The sequence below is a fragment of the Uloborus diversus genome, chromosome 1 (assembly GCF_026930045.1).
Source record: "Uloborus diversus isolate 005 chromosome 1, Udiv.v.3.1, whole genome shotgun sequence".
Taxonomy (NCBI): Eukaryota; Metazoa; Arthropoda; class Arachnida; order Araneae; family Uloboridae; genus Uloborus; species Uloborus diversus.
The window spans coordinates 78,909,727-78,935,351 of NC_072731.1; the positions used below are offsets into that span (position 1 = coordinate 78,909,727).

The 25,625-nt window shown below is 33.0% G+C and overlaps 1 protein-coding gene across 1 annotated transcript in view; it reads left to right on the plus strand.

The window, feature by feature from the left end:
• Positions 1-25,625, plus strand: part of LOC129234668 (membrane-associated tyrosine- and threonine-specific cdc2-inhibitory kinase-like) — a 124,506-nt gene that overhangs the window by 29,981 nt on the left and 68,900 nt on the right. The window contains 4 exon segments of the mRNA XM_054868710.1: positions 6,230-6,312; positions 6,388-6,513; positions 10,656-10,731; positions 10,805-10,927. Coding sequence (XP_054724685.1) covers positions 6,230-6,312; positions 6,388-6,513; positions 10,656-10,731; positions 10,805-10,927 — 408 coding nt within the window.

The window sequence follows — 25,625 nt, forward strand, 5'->3', positions numbered from 1 at the left end:
TCCCCTTTTATTTCTTTCTTGTGAAGTCAATCTTTGACGGTCTTCATTTTTGACATAAGGGCATCTGCTTCTTATATGCCCATCTTCATGACACTTGTAACATCGAATTTTAGATTTAACTTGGAAAACCTGCATCTCATTTGTCTTCTCTTCTTTCATTTCTTGACGGTTTTCTTCAATAATTAGGTCAACCAGGATTTTCTCGAATGTAAAATCTTCATTTTTCCTCATCAAAATCTGTTGAATCAGATGATCATACGTTTCTGGTAAACTTTGCAGTAATTTAAAAGAAATACAGTCCTCCGGGAAATTCGGATAAGCAACTTTGATTTTGTCGAAAATTCTCTGCAGACGCGCCGTGAATAAATTCAGCTTTTCTCCATTCTCTTTCTTGCACTGATTCAGCTCAATGAAGAGTTGCATACTTATACATCTATTCTCCGGAAAAAAATGTAATTTTAGCTTCTTCAAAGATTCGACTGGATCTTCTATAGTTTCAACTATTTTTCTTAGATTTTGTTCAATATTCAAGAAGATTAGAGAGACTGCAGTTCGCTACCTCACAATAAATTCTCTCACATCTTTTTCTGTTACATTCGTCTTCTCATTAATGACTGGTTCTTTCTCTTTTCCGTTAGTGATGTCCCAAACATTCCGTTACATGAGAAGGAACTTTATATTCGTCGACCATTCGAGGCAATTCTTGTTGTTGAGCTTTTCAATCTGAATCGCGAAATTTGCCATTTTTCTTTTTTATCAAACTTTAGTATTCTTGAATTTTGGTAAAATCTTTTAAGTCGCTTCTATCTTGGTCGCCCCCCATCTCAAACATTCCAATAACTTCATCTTCAGATGGGTCATCGAATTTGCAGCTTCCAAAAAAATTTTTTCAAAAATTTCTGAAAAATATCGAAATGTACATCATCCAACGGTACATGTACTTTTGGCAGCAGTACAACCCCGCCTTTTTACAGATGCATGTACACTCTTTATCATTTCCTAGTCTTATCCAAAAATATTTTCACTAGGTCTGCACATAACCCGTGTTGGGGAGAATTTCTAATCTAATAATATCTCCCCAATGTTTCTTTGATACTAGCAGAGTGAGTTCGGAAATAAGAACTTGACAAACTATTTCTAACTTTCATGAAGTTTATTTAAACGATAATGTAAATAGTTAAAAACATGCTGTAAATGATAAAAATAAATATTAATAACATAATCTCTCCACATGCTACTTCTGCATGAGATAACTAACAGTGCAACGCAAACTGCATGACTATTGACTAAAAACTTTGATGAAGTAGACCATTGGGAAATAAGCTAAGTCCAGCTAATCATTTCTAATAAAGGGCGAACGGCACAAACAAGCAAGTTCGAATGCCGAACGAGCGACCGCCTACCACGACGAGAGATGATCAAAGAGAGCGAACATATGCCGCGAGCAGTTTAAATATCCCCCCGGGTCATTAGCATATCAGAGTCACGTGAACGGACACATCACTGCTATCGTTAAGCACACGTGCCTTCAGATTTCTTCTAGAAGCGTCTATGACGTCATCCACAATGGAGTTCCCGCCAAGGGTGAACGAAAGTGAAACAAACATTCGGTCGATTCGACCTATGTGAATGAGTGCTGATAAGATTCTTTTACCCCAGTCATGCAGAATGATTGGTAATACATTATAAGTAAGAAAAAACATTCTTTTACTATTGGTGTTGTGAGATGATGAGATAGGATTATTTACTGTTGTTATTAACAGGCATTTATGCCTAATACTACCGAGTAGAAATTGTTGGCGGAAGCCTTGTTGAATGGCACGTTTGTTTCATTGTGTTCAATGTCTGAAACATCGGAGTAAGATAGGAATGCAGTCTTTACTTTATTAAAAGCTTTTATTTCTACTCTCAAATATTTTTAAGAATGATAAATATCACTTTAAGTTGTTTTTAGCCATTTTTCCTTTGAAACATTACATATGATTTGTGTAAAAACTACTTAATTTGCATTTTTTTTCTGACAAAATTCCTAAAAACGGACAAAATTTCCTGGATATACCCCTGTCCTTATCCTCAAAAAATTGTCAAAAATTAAGTTATATATCACTTTGATTACATATTTCTGCAGACAAAAATACATTAAAATGAGTCAAAGTTAATCTTTGACTAAGACTTTTGAATTTTTTGCTAACACTTTAAAAATTTGGCTAATTTACTGGCGAACATATCGAAATCCTTAGCGATCCCTGCCTTTACAATGTTGTCAAGTTAAATTTGCCCTAACTATAGAGTACAGATGTATTACGCGAGTTTAGCTAGTATACAGAGGTGTGAAAATTATTAGAATAATTGGGATTTTTTCAGTTTTTCTTGCATAATTTAATTTTGCATGTACTTGCTATAATTCATGAAAGATAATTTCTTTTGTTATTCTACTCATATTTTCACTTTTTTAGAGTGGTTTTGGGGACATTACTTTGTCAATATGTTGGTACTTTTAAAATAGAGAAACATTTGATCGAAAGTAATTCCATAAAGCAAGTTTTTGATTAACAATCGAATTAAAATAAATTAAAAAACTGTCAACTTGCTGTGCTAGGATTTTACCTTCTTTCCTTGAGTTGGCATCAGTATTATTTTATTCTTAATGCATTTTTTCACAGCTTCAATTAGTTTATAATCGGCAGTTTTTTTCTCTTTTGTTAAAGAACTATTGCGTGATCATGAGCTAAAAACGTGATATTTTTTCCATAAAACTAACTGCAATAAAGTGTCTCATCCAAGAAAATCACTATACACCACAAGATATTGCTAAAAACAAAAAATTTTGCAAGCATCTGTGTGAAGAATAAAAAGATCTTTGAATTTCAATTGTACACTCTTTCTTGTGAAAATTGCAACACCACAAAGGACTTATGTGAGTGATTTGAAAACTGCAGGAAATATAAAGTAGGGCATGATATGTAAATGATTAGAGTTGCAGACTGGTAACGCATGCGTATGCTGAGCAGCGCCCTCTGAGCGGCGAATCGAATCGTATATAAATAAAATAGATGGCTGTAACGAGGCGTGTATGATTATCAGTGGTTATATGCTAGAATAAACGTTAACTGAATCTTTACTATCCCTCTTCGACGAAAGCGAAATTTAAGCAAATTTTGGAATTCAAACGGGACAGAATTGTTGGCCTTTGTGAAACTGGATTGTCTTATTGTGCAGTAGCCGCTCGTGTGCAGCGTAACAGCAGCACAATCATGCGTGTTTGGAAGCAGTGGACAGACGAGGGTCCGACAACTTGGAAATCCAGGAGTGGACCCCGAAATGTGACGTCAGCTCGCGATGACAGACACCTGGCGCTGATGAACAGCACAGCTTCTTCTAGACAATTGGCAACACAATGGTCAACACAGGGGTCAAAGTGGTCCTATATATCCTATATTTCCTATATTTTCAAAAAAAGTACGAAAATCGTCCTATATTTCCTATATTTTTGGGAAATGTCCTATATTTCCAATATTCCAGTTATATTATCCATTTATTTCTTTAAAACAACAGTAAATAAACTATCTGATTTCGGATTTTTCGTCGAAAGTACGTGTGCAAACGAATTTAAAATTAAAAAACGCAACTCCTTAAATCCTGCAACAGGCATCTTCTCTCATTGGCTACAGCAATATGACGTCATTGTAGTGGGTGGAGTTTCGAGAACGAATTCTGAAGTTGGTTTTAGAATTTTGCGTTTGGCAACAGCAGTTTGTTTTGTTTTCCAGCGTGTTTTTATTTCGGTTTTTGTTTTCGCGGGTATATTTTTGTGTTCAGTGCTTTTTCTGATCGGAATGTTCTAATACTCTTTTTGCAATCTTTTCTTTTTGTGGAATTTTATTGAACAAAATATCTGTATATTTGTGCTACAAAGCATTGGTTATTTCCTGTTAGTTCTCAACACAAAGACGATTTTTATTTATTTATGGGGCATTCCAAGGTATTTTTGACATTTATGTAGAGTCCGTAACATGACCTTTTTTGCCATAACTTTTTAATTTACTGTGTGATTAGCATATTATTTTATTTTGATCTTTTCTTACCAACACACCAGCTCAAATAAAAATAATTTGCAAATCAAATGCTAAATTAAAAAGTTATGGCTAAAAAAGGTCACGTTGCGGACTCTACATAATGTCAAAAATACCGTGGAATGCCTCTTATATAAACTATGTTTGTGACACTTCAATCCCTGCAAAAATTGTGAGTTGCTGTGTTAATTATCAATAAATTTCACATTGTTCTTTTTTTTTTTTTTTTTTTGTCTACAAAGTAGTACACTTTTTTCAAAAATTATTCTTTCAACTACAGGAAAGTCATTTCAGGTGTAAGTTATAATTTTGTTTGAGGATGTTTTTAAACAAAATCATTGATAAGAATAAATAAATAATATGTATGTATTATTTCTTTTTTCATATCGAAACTATTCATATAATGTGTCCTATATTTGACCTATATTTTTTGTGGAAAATGTCCTATATGTGACAAGTCGATCACTTCTACCCCTGTCAACAGCTACAAGTGTTTCATTGTATGCTTCATCAATTTGGAGACGTCTGCTGCTGCGTGGGATTCCTTTATACAGGATTCCTCTCACACAAAACCGTCACCACCTGCAGCTACAATGGGCCAATGTGCATGGGAGCTGGCATGTTGATTGGCAGCAGGTCGTCTTTTCTGAGAAATCCTGCTTCAATTTGTGGCACCATGATGGCCGAATTCGTCCACATGTTGCCAGGACTGTCAAATCTTACCTTGATTCGCAGCAGGTACAGCTTCTTCTTTGGCCTGCATATTCCCTGGATATGTCACCGATTGAACATGTGTGGGATTTTGTTGGGTGGCGTCTCGCTCGTGATCCTCGTCTTGTTGCTTTGACAGACGAACTTTGGTTGGGCATACAAACAATATGGAATACTCTTCCGCAGGCAAATCATTCAACTATGATGCTTCCTTCATAGTGTTGCAATTTTCACAAACAGGAGTGTAAATATATGAATTCCAGTGTAGGGAAACGCAGTAGTAAAGAAAATTTATTGCAAAAATAGAAATTACATTAATTCATACTACCAAAACTAACAGAAAAACTACTGATCATGAACTAAAAATGTCTATAAGTGTTAAGAGTAAAAAGTAAATGTATGTGATTCTTCAATTCGAAGAAAACTCTTCTCAGTTGAACTTGGTGCTCGTTATCCTCGTAAAAAGTACAAAAATCAAATTTGAGATGACAAAGAGACTTGTTTGGGCAAAATTGTGCATAAACTATTTACTAGTAATTGAACCAAGGTACTTTTTACCTTTTAGGTATAGTTTTCTGATAAATCAATGCTTAAAATACCAAAAGATAGCAGTCAGTATGTCAGGAGAAGTGCCAGTAAAGTATTTTCCCGATTCGCATTACACAAACAGTTAAACACACCTCCCAAGTTATGGATTGGGGCATAATTTCCGCTCTGGATGTTTAAGCATTGTAGAAGGCATGAGGGCCGAATATCAGCATGAAAAAGGGCTTGAACAAAGGTTTTATAGTTAAAAGTTTGGTTTCCAAATGAAGACTTCATATTCATGCATGATGGAGTTCTGTCTTGAAACTTTATCTGCAACTAAAATTTTGAATGCAAAAAAAAAAAATAAAAACACTTTCACTGCATGGAAACAGTCCAAATATGAGCGCAATAGAGAACATTTGGCCTATTGTAAAGAAAAAAATTAAAGAAATAGAACTTCACAAACAAGAATTGTCTCACAGAAGGACTCATTCAAATTTGGCACCATGACGAGGAAATACAAATTAATTGCCAACAACTTATAAAAAAAATACCAAGACAGATTGAATCTTTATTAAAAAGTAAGAGGATGAACACTCAATATTAAATGTATCAACATTTAAAAAAAAAAGTAATATATTTTTTGATATAACAAGGATTTACTATAAATTTCACATTTTTTCTAATAATTCTCACACTTCTGTATATTCAATTCAATTCATTTCAAAAATGAAACAAGAGAAAATAAATTAAACATTTTGCCTGGTTTGTGCCAGAAATGTCCTATAATGTAAGATTTTAAGATATTCTAAGAATATTATTTAAACGCTCTCATTTTTCAAAAATGTTCCAGAACAAAATATTGATGAAATAGCTTTTTTTAAAATTATTTTAACTATTATGCACTTTGTTCCTAGGTTTTTAAAGTAAGATGTAAAGAAGATGGTCAACTATATGCAATTAAAAGAGCTAAGGATAAATTCTGTGGAAAATCAGATAGGTTTGTGATGAATATTTTAATTGCTATTTAACATTATTGTATTTTTAATTTTTCATTAATTTAGTTATTTTTCAGGGATAGAAAATTACAGGAAGTATTAAAGCATGAATTGTTACCTGGACATCCAAATTGTGTTCGTTTTTATAAAGCGTGGGAAGAGAGGCAACATTTATACATACAAACAGAATTATGTAGTTGTAGGTAATAGCATTGCTGTTTTTTTTTTTTTTGTATGTATTCATTATTTCAATTTTTTCAAACATTTCCAGTGGATTAATTCTAATACAGTGAAACCTGTCTATAATGATAACCTGTCTATAACATTTTTTTTTTTTTTTTTTTTTTGGCCCCAGCAAACTGTCAGCATGAATAATCAAACTGTCTATAACGATAATCTGTCTATTACGATATTTTTTTTAAGTCCCAACAGTATCATTGTGGACAGGTTTCACTGTATATATTTCATTATCTCTAAATGCTTCATGCTCCCTAATTAATATATAGCCACCACCTCCTTTAACGTCCAATTTTCTAAAGCCATGGATTTTCCTCCCTATCCACTCAATGTTAAAAATCCTCTGAAAGAGACTCGCCTAATGACCAGCAAATTGCAACTCAGTATAAAAAAATAAAGGAAGTTTCAGTAAGATACGACTGAAAGATCGATAACGAAAGGGAGGTAGTAAAATATTAGTCTGGACACCCACCTGTTTACCCACCTTTTTTCTCTCGCTTAAGAAGTGGAAGTAAACCAGAACAAGGGAGTGAAATCTATTTTTCTAGGCATTTCAAGTGGATTCTTTTTTTATCCCTCTATTTTGGAGCCTCCAAAAGGTGTGCATAGATTTTCGCACCTTTGGGAACTTAAGTGACACTTGTCAGGGATGAGATATTCGGGTTTTGCGGGAATTCCAGCCTTCAATGTTTGTTTTAAGTTTTCCTCCTGGTTTCACTTTTATTCAGGCCTCAGAGTGATCCTATATTTCTTATAAATCTAAAATGATTCTGATTTTTCTTGTATTTTCAGTTTCCATTTCTTTATTTCCACCCCTTGATCTACATCCACTGCAATTTCTGCCACAAACGTATGTTTTAGAAACATGCCAATCCTTGTTTGCGAGATCAATCTTTTTGCATCCTGAAGATATTTCAATTGTTTTGAAAGTTTTGAAGCACTTTATTGTATGCTACCATTATTCAGCTCATTTTATTCATTATTTTAGAATTCTTTTTTATAAACATTTTTGTTGCTTATTCATACCATCTAAAATTAACTAAAAAAATGGGGTTTGACCCCCAGGCTGGTGTTTTTATGAAATATTGCATGTTTGCTCTTTTTATGATGCTTTTTTGAGAATCTCCAGCATTTTAGATTTTTCAGCTTGCTGAAGTTTTTGAGATTTGATATTTTGCATGATCAACTAATTTGGCAGCTTCCTTCATACAGTGAAGTCCCGACTTATGCGAGAGATGTGTTCTAAGACTCCTTGCGTAAATCGAAATATCGCATTGTGGAAAAATGTATGTAAACGAATTTTTCAGACACATACCAAAGTCTTTAAGACATTTGTAAATACCCTTCAACTGCTTTAAAGCAATCCTCAACTATATATTAGTTTCTTTCATAAAGAATTGAACTTTTACTCTATTTAAAAAATAAAAAAAAACTTTTATTCAACACAAAATACTTGAAGATGCAGAAAAGGAATGATCGATGGGAGGGAAAGACATAAAGTAAAACAACCCGGCACGCACTGTATGTAGTAATAATAAAATGCTGCTCCATAATAGTAATGTACAGTAGATACAGTAATAATATTTATGAGTTAAAAAGTGAAGATGATTATTGATTCTTATGACTGATGATGACTTATGCAGATATGCCGAACGCTACAGATTATCCATAGTTACTACGGAACAAATTTTAAAAAGTAAGTTAACTACGAATTACGGAAAAGGCCATTTTTTCTACGGAAAATTTTTGTGACATCAACATTCGCTAAATGCGATGAAAAAAATTTTTTGCCGATTGCCAAAGCGAGCGAGTACTGACGATTCTGGAAGTCTGCAGCCGCAGACAATGGGAGATGGAGAAATGGCGACGGTAGAAAGCAAAAGAATCCGCCCCACCACGTTGTGTGATATTTGCAGCAAACCTGCTTTATGAGAGAAGGAGAGATAAGAATTTCTGCAGGCATCCCATTTTTCGTTTGCTTGCTTCTTGCTTTGCACGTGTGTTTGTTGTGTCTTTAGTCTCTGGTGTTTCTTTTTTCCCATTTGTTTATTTTCTTTAATGGATGGAAACAAACGATCAACGTACCCTCTTCCCGAGAGTCGGGCTAAAAAAAAGTTGTCAGAAATTCAGAGATGTTTACACTAATGAGTTTCCTTGCTTGGAAAAATCTAAAATATTGGAAAATATGGCGTTTTGTACGATTTGTACAAAAAACTTCAGTTTGGCGCACGGCGGCCGCGACGATTGTTGGCGGCACGTTTCAGCAAAGTCGCATCTTGAAAACTCCAAGGCGGTGTAGAACACCAAAGAAGTCTCCACTTTCTTCAGAAAAAAAGATGAAAACTTGGAAGTCATCAAAGCAGAGTGTCTTTTCACTCGTTTTTTGATTGAGCATAATTTGCCCATTGCTACTGCAGACCATTCTAAACAGCTGTTTAAGGAAATGTTCCCAGACTTTTTTTTCTTTTTTCTTCAAGTTGTTTACATTTTTGAGAATGATTTTTGTTGGAAAAAAAACCAATCGAAGGAGGAATTAGTCAGCACAGCATGGTTTAACTATCTTCAATTTTGCTTGCAACAGATTTCTAGAATTCATGGACTCAGATTAAAAAGTTCAACTGTTTCATCTTTTTTTTTTTCCTTTAAAGACTTTGCTTTAAATGTGTTTTTAAATATCTTGAAAAAATAAGCTGTATTAAGAACAGTCATCCTCATGTGAAAAAGGTATGTCATTTAAAAAATTTATATTAACTTTTGTTATTAGTTCTGTACATATGAATAAATATTTTGAAAATTGCTTTAAGCTTTTCTGCCGTAGCACACAAAATTATTTAAGTGGATTCATAGTATTTAATATTAGATTCATGAATGTTCTTGATACAAAAAGGAAATCATACTTGCATTAAGCAGTGAAGAAATTCAAATTATTATCCAGTGTATATTTAATTCCATAATTTCCTCTTATAATCTTGATGAACAAGTTTACTTGGTGTAATACATATAACCTTTTAATTTTCGACGTCGCTATATATTTGACTTTCGACTTTTGTGTTAGCATTTGTCAGGCATTGTAAACTACTAATAAGCACTGAAAACTACTGAAAATTTTTTGAACTTCTACTGAAAGCTTGAATCAGAGAGTGGCATCTCTGCTTATGCTCCATTATCAGGTTGTTATCCTTATCTAATACATTTTAAAATATGGTTGCTTCACCTTTTCTTTTATAACGTTTCCATTTATGACAGCAGCCCCTCTTCCTGATCGCTTTAATCCACAATACAAGAGCAACTTTCATTTTCATATAATAGTATTATTTACTTTGCTTAGACATTACTTTGCAAGTTTCAATATTGAAACTAAGTTCTGATATTTTACGGATATCTTTTTGTTTTGACTTTTAATTGTGTGTATGAAAGATTCATTCATACTTATTGCGTTGCTACTGTCAGCGTTTTGTAGTTGTTCCAAGCTTACCGAGAATCTTAACCTACTTTTTTTTGTCAGAAACTTTGTTTTCCCATCTTCAAACTTTACATGAAAAAGCACACTAAAGTGCCATTATATTTCATCAACTTTAATGTTTAGAATGAAAAAAAAAATGAAAGAAAGATGCAGCGCGGTTGTTTGATGTACTAACAACATGATGTGTGGACTAGTTTGATGAGGGAACTTTTTGCAGTCAGTTATGCTAAAGAGATGTAATAACATTTACGAAACCAATATTTAGTTGTCAATAACGAAGCTGATACTTCTTTCCAAAAAAAAACTTGGTATTGTAGACGAGGAATTAGCGTCAGCTCTAAAACTCTTTACTCAAGAAAAATTTGCGTTATAGCTATTTCGCGTAAGTTGAATCGCGTTGTAGCGGGAGTCGACTGTATTTAACTCATCTTTTAGTTGAATATGTGATGTTTCTGGAAGTATCCCAATTTTTACAGCATAGCACTCTGTTAACTTTTTAAAACTAAAAAAAAAGGGAGGAAATTATGACTCAGAATGAATTTTGAATAGTTTTATAGTGATGATTTTTGTCATAGGTTGAATGTAAATTCTTTTCTTAAACACAGGATCAAGTGCTTGATTATTCACTTGATTTTTATCCTATAGCTTGAGCCAGTATGCTGAACGGAATCACACTATTCCAGAACAAACTGTATGGAATTTTTTAGTTGATCTGTTGTTGGTAAGTTACTTTTTGCTTTTGTTTTCAATTTTGAAATTTTTATGATTCTTAATTTCTCAATGTTTACTTTTAGGCTGTGAAGCACTTACACGATCACAATCTAGTGCACTTGGACATAAAACCTGATAACATTTTTATTACAAATGATCGCACATGCAAACTTGGGGATTTTGGTATTGTTTTGGATCTGTCGAAGGTAAATATTATTATTTTACTTTTTCATTTTTTTCAACAAAAAGAAAACATTGTACTTTTCTCTTTCTTTTAAAAATTAAAATTAATAGAGGAACAAATAATATCAACAGAAAATAAAATCCTATTCCCAGCAAGGCAATTATAGTGAAGAGATTTGTCTTATGCATAAATGATCTTCCCTTCTAAAGATATAATGAAAATATATGTTAAGTACCCTTAAAAAGACTAGGTAGTTTGTGCATAATATATCTAGTGTAACTGTTATCCTAGATGTTGTTGGGTTCTTTGAAATGAAACAAAATGTGTATTATTTTGTAATGTATGGCATCATTAACTAGATGTTACAGAAAGTCGATACAAGTTGTTAGCTAATTCACGAAGTTTAAGAGTTATACCAAATTATACACGCTAGTACTGCCACCTCCCAAAGCTGCCTTAGTCTTCCAGAATCTTTAATCCAGCAAAAATTTACCCTTGGCGGGGGGGGGGGGGGGGTCATATCAATAGGATGCCCAACTAAAATTTGGGTGAGGAGTTGGTCATTTCAGTCCTTATATGTTTTTTAAATACCATACTTCAGTCCAACCCCGCAATAACAAATTTTATATTTGATTTGATTGTTCATACTTAAGCTTTATTAAATTTAGTGCATGCCACTCAAAGAAAATTTTTGCATTATCATACCTGTGTAGAATTGTTAAAAGATCACCACCTAATAATCAATAATATTGCCTATATCACATAAATCAATATTGTCTATCAATAGAATCAAATTATCTAATCAACAAAACTTTCAAAATATTATGTCCCAATGAAATCCATATTTCTGGTTAATAAAATCAAAAATGAATGTTTCTGAATTGTATTTGACCCTACAAGTGAGGTAACAGGTGTCAGTTGTCAGCTGACTCTTTATTTTGTCTCTCTTTTACTCAATCCTTTAATTGTGTACAATCTTGAAAGCAGGTTCAAATACTTGGATAAATATTTTGGATATCGAGTAATACTGGGAAAGTGGATAGCTAAAAAGTGTTAGAGATCGGAAGCAAAAATGAATAAGTGAAGTCTTTGTAACTTAATCATAAAAGTACTAATTTAATGTTTGTTTCATTCTTTTTTAAGTTATCACATAATCTAGGTGTTTGTTTTTCAAATATTATTCTCCAAAAATAGAATTTGTATCTAACATCATTGTGTTAATTTTTCTTCATGAAATTTCCGCAGACAGTCTAAAGATTAGATATAAGAAAATAGAATTTGCACAAACCGGAGAAATAAAAATTTTCCATTGGCTGAAAATTGAAGGGAAATCTTGCAAGATAAAAACTTTTAAGTAATGTAGTAGTTGGCAACAGAGAAGTATCTCAAACCTCATCTACTTCTGTAAAATATTGCAGCGACCGATCGCAAAGTAATAAAATTAAGCAGCAAAATTTTTACTAAATGAGCAAAACATTAAGCTACGTCTTAAAAAAATTATTAAGAATATTTGAAAAATGGGAGAAGCTACCTATAAAAAGAAAAATCAACAGAAGAATTGAATTGTCTCGCTGCAATCGGGAGTCTAGATTTTGATTTCGATTCAAAAAAAAAACTTGATACCTTCCTTCTTTTTGATCAATAAAATTTGTTAAAACATTTAAATTTGTATTTGCATTGCACTCATAATTTGTTTGACCTGAAAAACAGAATATTTTGCGTTTCTGCACATACAAAACAAAAATTAAGCAATTTTAATCACTTTTAAGAGCATTTATTACACAAGAACCAAAATTTTGCACATTTTAAGGACCGCATGAATCCTGCTCCCCCCTCTCCCCTCCTACTGTGCTTGATTCTGCTCATTTATGCACCTAAGTATTTAAAATTGGAAGTTTTCTTAATCTAAAGTGTAACATTTTTGAATAATTTTACCTTAGTAGAAAGCAAAACGCACAGGTAGCTGTGGGAGCAAGTGCTTTTGACCTCTTAGCCATTGAGGACCCCTATATCAATTTCATTTATTTATTTTCTAATCTACTTTGCACTGAATTTTTCTGCTATAAATTTGAGAAAGTTCGTTTAGTAAGCGAAGATAAAAACAATTATTCCAATTCAGAAATAGTCTGCAGACCTCTTCAAAATCTGCCCCAGGCGAATTCAACAACGAGGAGAGGCATTAAATACAAGTATACAAGGCATCAAAAACAAGAAAATATGCATACCTGAAGACATGTTCAGCAATAAATTGAAGCATATTTTCATACTCCTATGTGCAACATTTTATGGAATTCAAGGCACATTGTTTAATACATTTCCATGTATAAATAGGAAACATATTGAGAGAGAACTTCTGATAGTAAAATTGGTGAGCTTCAAACTATTTTATTGCGTAAGGGCGTAGGCCTTATTCTTGGCTTAAACATACCAATGTTTATGTACAAAATTTCTGTTTAGTAATTAGTTTATGGATGATTAATTATATTACTTCTTACTTTTAATAAATTTATTTTTAAATTTATCTTTTCAAGTGCGTTGTTAACCAGAAAGTTACATTTTTCAATATGTGCTCCAAACGTGCTAAAAATTACATGTTTGAATTTTTCTGAACTATGAGTTATTCTTGAAAGAAATGTACTATGTAATGAAGATAAAAATTCTGCCAAAATATTGAAAACATGTTATTTTAAAATTTGAATTTTTTTATTTGGAGCTGTTCTAAGTTATAAATGTATGGAAACATTTGTACATTTTCCTTTTTTTGGAGTATCAATTTTTAGCTTTGTAGAATTCAGGAAAACTGCTTTTGCAAGGCACACCTTTTCTTTACTGCTGTGGAAAATAAACAATGCAGAAAATTTGAAAAACCAAAAACCAAACGGTTTTCTGGAGAATGAAAAAATTAAATTGTTTTCAATGTTCAATGTTATTTTCTCATGTTCTAAAAATACTGCGGGAAAAAACAGTTGTGAGGTTCCGAATCATTAGGTAACTTAACATAAAATAACAAATTGATCATAATTGCTGTGATGTATTAAAGGATGTGCAAAGGGACAATTGCACCTGCGAAGATTTTGCGCCTGATGCAGGGGGCCTGACCTGATGACCATTCCTCTTTCTTTAGGGGCAGTGAGGTGAGATTTTTCCATGGAGTAACCAGATATTTTCTATTTAAATAAGAAGTCAAGGGGAAAAAATAATGAAGCCTCGAGAACCCGCTGAGACAGGGCCATAAACAAAGCTTTTGCTACTTGACTATTTATTTATAACTTTCTTCTTTTTAAAAATGGTTTTTAGAACACAAATATATTAGATTTAATTCTTGCCTTTTATGTGGGACACATAAATTTCGGATTACATTTTCAATTCTCCAATAATTGATTAAAAAAATGTTCAGTTCGTTTCCCACCATTCTGGGTGGGGGTGGGGAGTAAAAGCAAATATTCGCCCCTCGCGCTGTCATTTCTTAATGTGGATCCAGGTGGATCTGCCAGCAAATTCGTCTGAAAAAAGGAGGCAAGCGGGACGATCGCTCCATGCCCCCGAGGTAAGAGAGGGCGCCATAAACTAAGCTTTTGCTGCATTAAAATTAAATAATTCATGCTTAAGTTTTATTCTTTTTATAAAAGTAGTTTTTAGAATGGAGTATATTAGATTTAATTCCAGTCTTTTGTAGTACACATAGATTTAGGGTCACATGATCAATTATCTAATAAATATCAAAATGTTCGGAACTTTATTCCAACATTCTGTGTGTGTGTGTGTGCGACAGAAAATATTCGCCCCGGTCACCATCATTTTTTAGGACGGCCCTGAGAAGCCGTTCAAAGAGGAGAGCAAGCGGGAAGGATCACCCCGGGCGCCAAAATATAAGAGGGCTCCATAAATTATGGTGTACCTGATACAATAATCATATACCTGTGTATAATAATATAGTTTATATTAGAGAAATTTGTGAAAGTAATCTTTGTAAACAGTGGCGTAAATAGGGATTGGCCGGAGTGGCTCTCTCCAGGAGCACAACAGCAAACGGGGTGGTAATTTCAAATGGTTATTCCCGAAAAAAAAATGATATTTTTTAACTTCTTCTTTGGCACTACAACCTAGGGCAGGCCAAGACCGTCTCAATCAGTTTCCTCCATCCCGCCCTGTCTGAAACAGATTTCCTCTATCCACTGAGGCCAACAGTTTTTAAGTCTTTTTCGTCACAGTCAAGCCAACTGGTTGGTGGGTGGCTCCTCTTGTGCGCACCATCTGGAAGGTGACTTTATGGGTTGGGTCTCTACTACCTAGTCCAAAGAGGTGCCCCAGCCATCTGATGCAATTGGCTTTAATAAAGAGGATAATATCTGGCTGTTTATTAGAGTTCCGTTTCCAGTCCATCTAATCTCCTGTAAAGCTAAAACGTCTAATTTGTAGTCTTTAAACACATCGTTAAGACTTCTAAGAGCTCCACTCCTATAAAGAGAGCGAACATTCCAGATACCAAATTTCAAGTCCGTATTCGTTCCTGATCATTTCCGTAAGGGCAGTCCGGTTTTTACTTCTTGAGATTTCTGAACAATAGTAATTTTTTAAGGGGCTAAGTTGTTGGCTCTGCGTAAACCCCAACCTGGAGGGCCAGTCCTATTTTAGTCGCCTTTTACAACACACATAGGCTATGTTGGGACTATTCTGACCCCTTGGTTACCACATGGTAACCGTTGAGGTACCCCGGTCACCACACGGCGTGATTTTTTTAACTACCTTATAGAATTTTTCATAGTAAAAATAGAACTAAGAGGGGAAAAATTAGTTGGAGTTTTCAGATCTTGAATTCAAATTATATTTTTTGCAAATCACTGTTTGAGATAAGATCCAACTCATTGGATTTCTTGTTTCTACTTATAGTTTTTATCACGGCTGTAATTTGAATTCAAGACGGCGAAATTCAAATGATTGCCAGGGGAGAGTTTCAAATTTCTATACTTTGTTACCAAAGATGGCTTGCTTTGGCATTTTTCTGACTTTACAACTTCAATTTGAAAAATTTCCTTCGCTTAGAACTATGTTTCATGAAATTTGAAAGAAAAACACAAGCACACGTATGCACATGAATTGCGTCAATGTTAATTAATTTGTTGATAAATCTAATTTGAAAAAAAACATATTTTTAAGTTTAAATTCCAACTAGCATTTTTGAAAATTTCATGTCACACACAGGGTTCGTACGCTCCGGGAAAACCTGGAATTGTCAGGGAAAATGAAACAGTTAAAAATGTCAGGGAATTTTCCAAATTTGCCCCCCAAATTTTTTTTTTCCAATTTTTTCCCAGGGAACTTTGTTTCATGAGATCTAATCTCCCTTTTTATCTATTTTTCCTAAATTGTAAAAATTTTGAGGCAAAAGGAAACTGGCAATTAAAAAAGTGGCGACCCAAAAGAACTTTCGCAGCCGCCATTTTTGACCCTCAATAGTTCTCAAGAAAATAATTCCTCGGGTGAATTAGAATTATGCACAAACTCAACAGGGAAGAGGACTATTTACTGCTTCGGAAGCACAAGCCTGAAAAATGGAGGTGGGGGGGATCTGGGAAAATCGTTTTTTTTTTTTTAAATCGGAAAGTCTTTTAAGCTACGTGTGAAACATAGTAGACACGATCCTTAAATGTCAAAGTTTCCAAAAACAAAGCATAATTGGAATTTTTTCTTTAACTGCAAATTAATGAAAGTATCACAAAATGTGCTGAAAATTGTTTTATTATTATTATTATTATTTTAAATAATTTTCTTGAGAAATGAAAAATTTTGTTCTTAAAACTTAATTTTATCTTCATTTCATTGGATGCAATTTGTGCTAAAAACTTTTCAACTGAATTGTAGTTTCATGAAGATTTATTATTTTTAAATTGTTTTCATGCTATAAATTCAAAAAATTACTTCTTAGTTTTGGGCACAGCCGCCATATTTGGTCATTCCCAAGATGGAAGTACACAAGACTTTTTTTAAGTGCCGAAGTTGCCGAAAAAAGCATTGGATGTTTATTGCTATGCAAACTATTGAAAACAACGCAAAATGTGCCTTATTTTTCAGATAATTCATAATTATTTTCTTGAAAAATGTAAAAATTTATCTTCAGAACAATTTTTTTTATTCTAATTGCTTTAGACCCTTATGTGCTAAAAACTGACTATTTTGACTTAACTGTAGTTTTTTAAGGATTATTAATTATTTATAACTACTTTTATGCTACAAATTCAAAAATCTACTTATTATCTTAAGTTTTTCACTTAGTCGCCATATTTGGTCATTTGCATGATGGAAGTAGACGTAAACTTCCAAAAACAGAATTGGATGTTTATCTCTATGTAAACTATTTAAAATAACATAAAATGTGCAACAAATTATGAATTTTTAAAAATTAATTATTTTCTAGAAAAGAAAAATTTTAATGGAAGCATTCTTTAATAAGCTAAAGAGAAAAAAAAGATTATTGGCATTGGCCTATAATCGGCGGATGTAGATTTTTGTTATTATGCATTTTCGGGTATGGCGATCGATGCAACAAGTTAATCATATTTATACTGAAAAATAGCTTTGTATTTTGCTCAATATGTTTTGTGTTACATACTAATAAGAAAATAAAAATTAGTATTGTGAACCAAAAGACCAAAAGCGAATGCTAAAAGATTGCTGCTCCACTACAGCAAAATGCTAATATTACTCATAACACATGACATCGAGAAAACGCTAAAATAAGTTGGAAGCACTTCGTTTTCAACAGTTAGTAAATCAATTAAAACAATTTTGAAAGTGTTAAAAAAAACTTAAAATTTGGGAAAGAAAAAAAAGATTTTTTTTTTTAAAATCTATGGAGAAAAGTTTTAGTTCTTCCGCATTGCTACTTTAAACAATTTTAATTATTTTGAAAATATTGCTATTTAAACTTAATTTTGAATGGAGCGAGTAACCTGGAAATTTTTAAAAAACAACCTGGAAAAGTCAGGGAATTTTTTTTAACCACAAGTGTATGAACCCTGCGACACACCCCTGTAATTGTGGATGAAATCAACAATTTTTTTCTCTTTTTAATCACAATACTTTCAAATTTTTTTTCATAATTTCTAACCTTCGGTTGCAGACATTAACTCCATATCAAACTGCCCTGCATTCAAATTAAGGATTGAATTTATCTTCAGGGTGTAAATCAGTATTTCAAAGTGCAGTAGCCATTTGCTCGAATTTTTCCCACATTTGTCCACAGATTTACTTATCTACCTCATTGTCACAGATTTTTCTTTGCTATCACCTATTATTGTCCTTCGCCGCAGAAGCGCAGAAGATAGCACAGAAGAGCTCTGCACACAAAATAATCTATAAACTCTTATCTTTGACCACACTAATTTACTTCCTTCACAAAAAAACTTGGTAGTTCCCATCCCATGTGAATTTGTCAAGTTAAGATCCTCTGTCAAATTAAAATCCCATGTGGTGGAATAGCACTTGATCATGTGTAGTGTTAAATTTTCTAAAATAAGCTTCATCAATCAACGTCCCGTATACTTTGAATTTAGCTGAAGTCTTATTTTCTGTAATGATATTTTTGTTTGAATTTTGTCTTGAAGAAAATTTGTTTATGTAGTATACTTAAAGAAGAGATTGAACATAAATGACATTTATTTCTTTTGCCATGCCATCAACTAACTAGTTGCAAGAAAACTTTTTCAGCATGATGATATATATTAGAAGGAAATAAGTGCAGAGTGGCAATCTTGCAACATTCTGCTGGTCTAATTTACAACTTGATTTGATGCAACGATTGTGAGGAATATCGCTCAGTTTTAACGAAGTTTAAATCCTTCGTAGGACACAATGCTAATGAGAAATGCCTGACAAACGTTAAAGACTATAATTTCAACAGCTTTTAACCTTTTTTAATGATATTAAGATCTATTGTTCCACTTGCCAGGTTAGCAGCTCTGTTTCAAATATAAAATAATTTCGCAAAAAAGCTCCAAAAACTCCTATGTGATATAAATAGCAAAATATCTAAAGCATCGCAAACTATCGCACTAAACTCGTGACTTCACTTTGTAACAAAGGAAATAAAAATTACCGTGTGTAAACTTGTGATCATCTTAAAAATAGAAATGGGCACAAAAGAGGAAATTATCTTTGTTTCCAATCTCATTTTTTTTGCCAAACATAATTATAAAAAGTGATAGTGAAAACATATTTGAATACAAAATACACAAAAACTTTTCGGTAAACAACACCATAAGAAGTGAAGACGCAAATAACCGTGGAAGCAATGTGTTATAATTGTACAGAAGCAATGTGTCATAATTGTACAGAAGCAATGTGTCATAATTGTACAGAAGCAATGTGTCATAATTGTACAGAAATCTTTATTTTGTAGTTACATATATGCATTTTCAAATGATAAATATTCAAATATGATGCGTAATGAATACATTGCTTTACATTATTTATTACTATCCCAAGCACAAAGCGGAAGTTTGTTAATAAAATTTCATTTTCATATTTGTTTTAGAATGTTCGCACTTTAAACGACTCGCTTTATAAGGCGTATGCAGATCGAACAGCCGCCTTCCTCAAGGCCGTACCCAGAATTTTTTTCCGGGAGGTGCACGGATTCGCACATTGCCCTCTAATACACACACACATAAAAATATTTAACATAGAAGGATTTTGTCTTGATTTTTAATGATTCCACTGTTGGACTGTTATTTTTATTTTAATTTATTATTATTTTTTTATTTACCTTTGTAGTGGTAAGGATAACAGGAGAGTGTCCCTTTAAGTCGGGTGTAGAACATCCATAATTTCATGGGGTCCGGGGGAAAAATAGATATAAAAATCTGTATTTTGAAGCATTATTTGGGGGTAATTGAGACTACAAAAATATGAAGAAAGATAAGCAAACAAAATCTTTTAAAAGTTATGCATTTTGTGCAAATCAAGATCAATCAAAATAAAAATTGCTTGTTCGACAAATCGTTAAAATTGGTCGACAGAGAGGAGAAAGGAGAAACACATTGTCATTTACTCATGTCGGCTTTTAGTGCAGTTTGTTTTTTATCACTTCCCCAACATCTCCCCCCCCCCTTTTTTTTTCATCAAATGCTCTACAGTATAAAAGTTGTACAAAATGGTTGAAAGGAAATGGTGTAGAGATTTAGAAAATAAGAACGAAAGAGTTCTGGCCATTTGGAGAATTCATACTTTATTTTCTTCATAAGAGACAAAATTAAAGAACTTTTCAAGGAATTTCAAAAACTTAAATAATTTTTAAAGACTCTAGAACAGTTGAAATTATTTAAAGCACTTTACTTACTTTTCAGAAGTTGCACTGTATTACAAAATGATTATAACTTTGTAAGACACAAAAGTTTAAAATGTTAAAAGTTAAATGTAACGAAATATTTCTCCAATCAAACATTCTTTTTCAATCACAGCAGTGCAGAAAATGAAATGGAGCAAAGTAAGTTTGATATTTTTTCTCATGCTTAAGATATTAACAGTATGCAGTAGAAGTAAGATAAAAACAAGCAATAACAAAATAACTTTCAAAATACTGAATTCGGTATTAAATAAATGGCAAGTCATGGAACATATCAGTCACAAAAATTTATCTTGAAAAATATGCTACAAAAATGCGAGAATCATAATTTTTACATTTTTTACTCAGAATGTATCAAGGAGCTGAATTTAGCATATCTTGGTAACCAGATACTAGCCTAATCGGAAACTAGGGGCCCAGTCCTTGGCGAGTCCTCTGCTCGAAATCGGTGCAGTGTAAGTTTTATAAGAGCTTTTTTTTTGGGGGGGGGGGGAGAAGGAACACCTGTTGGCCCGAGCCTGAAACGGGGCCCAATATTTTTAAAACTAGGGGTGAAAATACGGGTAAACAATATGGAGGGGGGCCCAAAATAGTCGTTTGTGAAGGACCCCAAAATTTCTGTGCAGGCCCCTGGAGGAGGGCAAGTCTAGCAAATGGACAAGGGACCTTCCTTGTCCCTAGACAGCCAGTCCTGAATTGAATTTGGAAAGAGAGCAGGAAGTTGTAATTAAGGGTCTAAATTTCAAGTATGCTTTGCAGCTAATGAGAACTAGAATTGCTTTTTCTGTATTTCTTCAAATTTTCACTCGTTTCATAGTTGCAAAATTTAGAATAAAAAAACTTTGTTATTTTCCTTTTCTGACATGAGAAATTAAAAAAAAAAACATTGACAAATTATAAGCCCACGTTTTGCTCAAACACTTTTCCTTAACTTAAATAAATTATGTCTACATATTTTTCATTCTACTACTTTTTCATCTTTATCGCAATTGTAACTTAATTGCAATTTTATATATGACTTGTCGTCATGTATTAAATTACAAAATGTGATTAGAGAAATAAAACTTATAAGTTAAACAATTGTAACAAAAATGAAAATACATCTTGCCACGCTCTTCAAAAATAAGTAAGTACAAAGTAAATGAATTTAATAAAAATAAATATGCAATAAAAAAGGAAAATAAAAATAAATTAAATAGCAAAAAAATAAATGAAAGAGATCTTAGTTTTACTCTTTGCATCTTCGTAAACAACCTGTTATTGATACAACAAACTTCCCCTGTGTTGCTTTTGTTTTTTTTATTTGCTTTCATTTTTTCCTGATGACCCTCTCTTAGGCTTAAATACCCATGTAATTACCACCCTTTGCCAGAAGAGAAAGGAGAGGGACCTGACCACGGCATACAACACATGACATGCAGCAGCAGAACTTGGGGAATAATCGTTGCGCACAGTATAAAACCTTTTCTCCACCAAAATTGAATTGCCAAGTTGCCTGTAAAGTTGTTTTTTTTTTTTTTTGATAACTAGCTTTCCTTAAAGTGGGAGAAAACGCGAAAACATTGATCTCTACGGAAGTGTCCAGTCTTATGCAAAGCTATATGGTCTTTGATGCAAAGATTGACATGCAAATGTTGTTTAAATAAGCACTGTATATTATTTGCTAGAGTCTTGGTACAGTAATCAATTATTATAAATTTTGCAGTGCCTATTTCATTTGTTTTTACTGTTATTGTATGTAATTAGATATTTTTATTTAAATTATTAAATTTACTATAAAATTGATTAAAATAAATGCTTTATGAGAAAGACCAATCTTCCATTTTTACATAGATCTGACTATTACATTAATATGTTTATTGCTAATGTGTTTCATCGCAGGTATATATTCAAAGTCACCTTAACAATGAATTTCTCTATTTTTCCTCTTGTTTAATCCCAATGATGCTGAAATTTTTCATATTTTATAAGATACCAAATATTGCTTGTTCAATATTTGATTATCAATACTAAATGTTAAGATTATCAATACTTGTGTTCCGATTTTATACCAGAATCCTGATATTTTTGTTAATACTGGAAATACGGTAATTTGCATCATGCTTTTAACGTCCCCACCTGCATTTTTTCCTCCTTACTTCAAATTTTTAGCAATTATTTCAATACATAATAATATTCATTTTGTGGACCTGTTAAAATGGTATTCTAAAATATGTTTTTCTATTTGCTGTTTTTATACTTCTGATAATTTAAAAAATGCAATATTTTTGAATCCAAGATGAGAGTCAAATTTTTCTCATTTTTGATGCTTACTGTGTTTTGCTAGAAGACAAATATGTGAAATATTTTCTTACTTTTAAAAAAGGCAGAAATTAAAAGGTTTCATACGTAATTCTGTGTTCTTGATGAAAGTTAAAATTTGAATTGCTGGGTTTAATTTTACTTTTACTTCAATTGCATCAACAGCACTTAATAATATGTTTATCGTAGAGTTTTAAAAGGCAATTATAAAATAATTTTACTGAAATTAATTTCTTTATATGCCGTTTTTGACCATTGATGTCTTTATTTTTTTAAATCGCTATATCTTAACATCTGCTATGGGACTGTGATTTTTTGCATTTTGCTTGTTTTCTGTATCTTGTTAAGAGGCAAACAAATAAAATTTTATATTTATTTCTTTAAAATCAGTGAAATAATAAATTTTAAAAAAAATTCCATGCTAAGAGTTTTAAATATCAAATAGTTCAGGCTGAATTCTATTTTTATTGCAATTATTTTATGTTTTTTGAATATATACATAATATCTCAAGAGAGAGTATTTCACTTCCATATGTGAAATCTTTGAGTCAGTTGATACTGCATTAGGAAATTAATGAGTTATACCCATGGGTGCAAGACCTTCCGTCACAGGACGGATTTCCGTCTTGGACAAAATTTCCGAGACGGAGGTCGGGACGGAAAGAAATTCAATGAATTTTCTTTCAGTTTTTACTAAAAAAGAAAAATTGAGTGTTTGAAAAATATGCTTTAACCACTAGATCGTTCCATAACCACGAATTTACATCGACATTCTCTCGATTTTCCGCCATGGGCTTGTTTTGTTTGCAACGTGCTTTTGGAGGAGTGACTTTTTAGACTCGCGCCGTTTGACTTTCTTTTAATGTGTAAACTCTGTTATTTCTAACTCACTGCATTGCAGACCGCGGAGTAGCTCGCTATTCTCCCTGATTTTTCGAAATAATCGTCTCTAATTGAAATTTTAGCCTTTTCTCTTGCTATTTTCGATTATCCTTTCGTTTTTTTTTTTCATTAGCAGTTTTTTTTTTTTTTGCAAACTTTACACGCATAAGTGAAAATTATCTGCGCTCTTAAAATGTCTTCAAGTTGAATCTTAATCATCGATTTAGAGTGATTGCTGATGAGATGAAATGTTTACAATACAACAAAGGGCATCCAAATGGAATTTTAGAAAAAATTGGGGTGAAAATTCAAGCGGGTTTGAAACATCGATGGGCAACCGTTCCTGCAGTCTTAACAATAGACTTGAGGAATTACAAAATTCCAATATCATTCAATACAACATTCGCTAGAATGGAAATAGGGGGGGGGGAGAGAGAAAGAGAAATTAAACGAGAAAAATAACGGCAGCACGAGTTAGCGAAAAACCTTGCTCTTGCAAAGAGGGTAAGTTCGCAAATTAACCCACGATATTGCAAAACGTTTATATCTTGGACAATCTAAGGGGGGGGGGGAGGCTACTCAAGGGCTGCAGTATAAAATATTGAAAAACTGAATTGAAAGCCATTTTTGAAGCTAGGAGTGCTTCAGGATTTCTCTTCCGCAAACTCTTAAAAATTTAAAAGTCAAAAATTTTTAGGCTGTCTTTAACGATGTAAAAGTGGGGGAGGGGGAGGTTTAAAAAAATAGAAAACTGGAGTATTAAAAACACTAGTTTTCGGCAGTTTTTTGGTGAATTTATGAGAGATAGTTTTGGTGTTCTAACATGAAAATGTTGTAACTGATGTATTAAAATTTCTTTGAGACTATGCTTAAATGGACCTAAGAGAAAGGGAATTTGGGACCCTCTCCCGAAAAGTGTTTGTAATTGAAGTCATAAAACTTTTAGGTTGTCTTTAGTAATGTCAAGAGGGGGGGGGGGCTCTCTTTAGGCGAAATTCCGAAAGTGGAGTCTTAAAAGTGCAACTTTTAGACCGTCTTGGGGCTCGGGGTCCCCCTTCCCCGAAAATTATTCAAAGCTGAAGTATTCAGAACCATGGACGCCCATATGCAAAATTTAAAGGGGGGGCTCAGATATTTTACCCATGGTTTAGCAGGATATTTTCCCCGTAGAGACCGATTTCAGCACAGATAAGAGTTATTAAAATTTGATATTTTTAATAACCTATTCATTATAGGCTGGAGAAGAAATGTTTTTCAGTTTTGCAAAGAAAAAAGTACTAAAAGCAAGGAAGTTCTAATTTTAAAGGGGGGGGGGGACTTGAGCCCCCACTTGCCCCCTGTTTGGGTGCCCTTGTTCAGAACTCAGCTTTAGGTCATCTTTGGAAGCCTTAATAAGGGGGAATTCGAAGGCTTTCTCTCAATGAATTTTGGAACTTAAATTCTTAAAACTTCTGTGATGAAAAGGGGGAACCGCAAATTGAAGTCAAATTTAGTGAACTTAGGGGAAGGAGTTCGGGTGCTCTCTCCCCCGAAAATTTCTCCATGCTGAAGTATTGAAAGGCTATTTTGGCTATTTTTTGAGTGGAATTCAGGGGGGGGGAGGGGGTTCTTTCTCGAAACATTTTCAAAATTGAAGTCTTAAAATTTTGGGGAGTTGCTCTTTCAATAGAAAAATAAATCTCAAACACAAACTTACATTGCCTTTTATTAAACACAATGAGAGGAGGAGGGGGGGGGGGGGAGGTATTCCGTCGCCCAGCCCGAAATATTTCCGTTTCTAAAATTTTAAGAACTCTGTTTTGGGCTATCTTTGTATGATTTAAGGGGTGGGGTATAGGAAGAATCTTTCAAAAAGTTTCTGAAATTAAGGTATTAAAACTTTTAGGCGGTCATAAGTCATGTTTTAGGTAAGGAAGGGTACTATTCCTAGAAAAAAATTTAGAAACTGCATCCTTAAAAATTCAAATTTAGGACATTTGTGGTGAACTCAGAGGAAGGGGTTCGGGAGTTCTCTTCCGAAAATTTTTTGATGCTGAAATATTTAAAACGCCACTTTAGGCTATATTTGAGTGCCTCAAAAGGTATGTGATTCGGGTGCCCCGCCTGGGGTAAGGATTCAGTTACCCTATTTCTTTTTTTAATTAATGAATATTGGAAAGTGTACCTCGTTTAAAAAATATATCTACTTTACTGA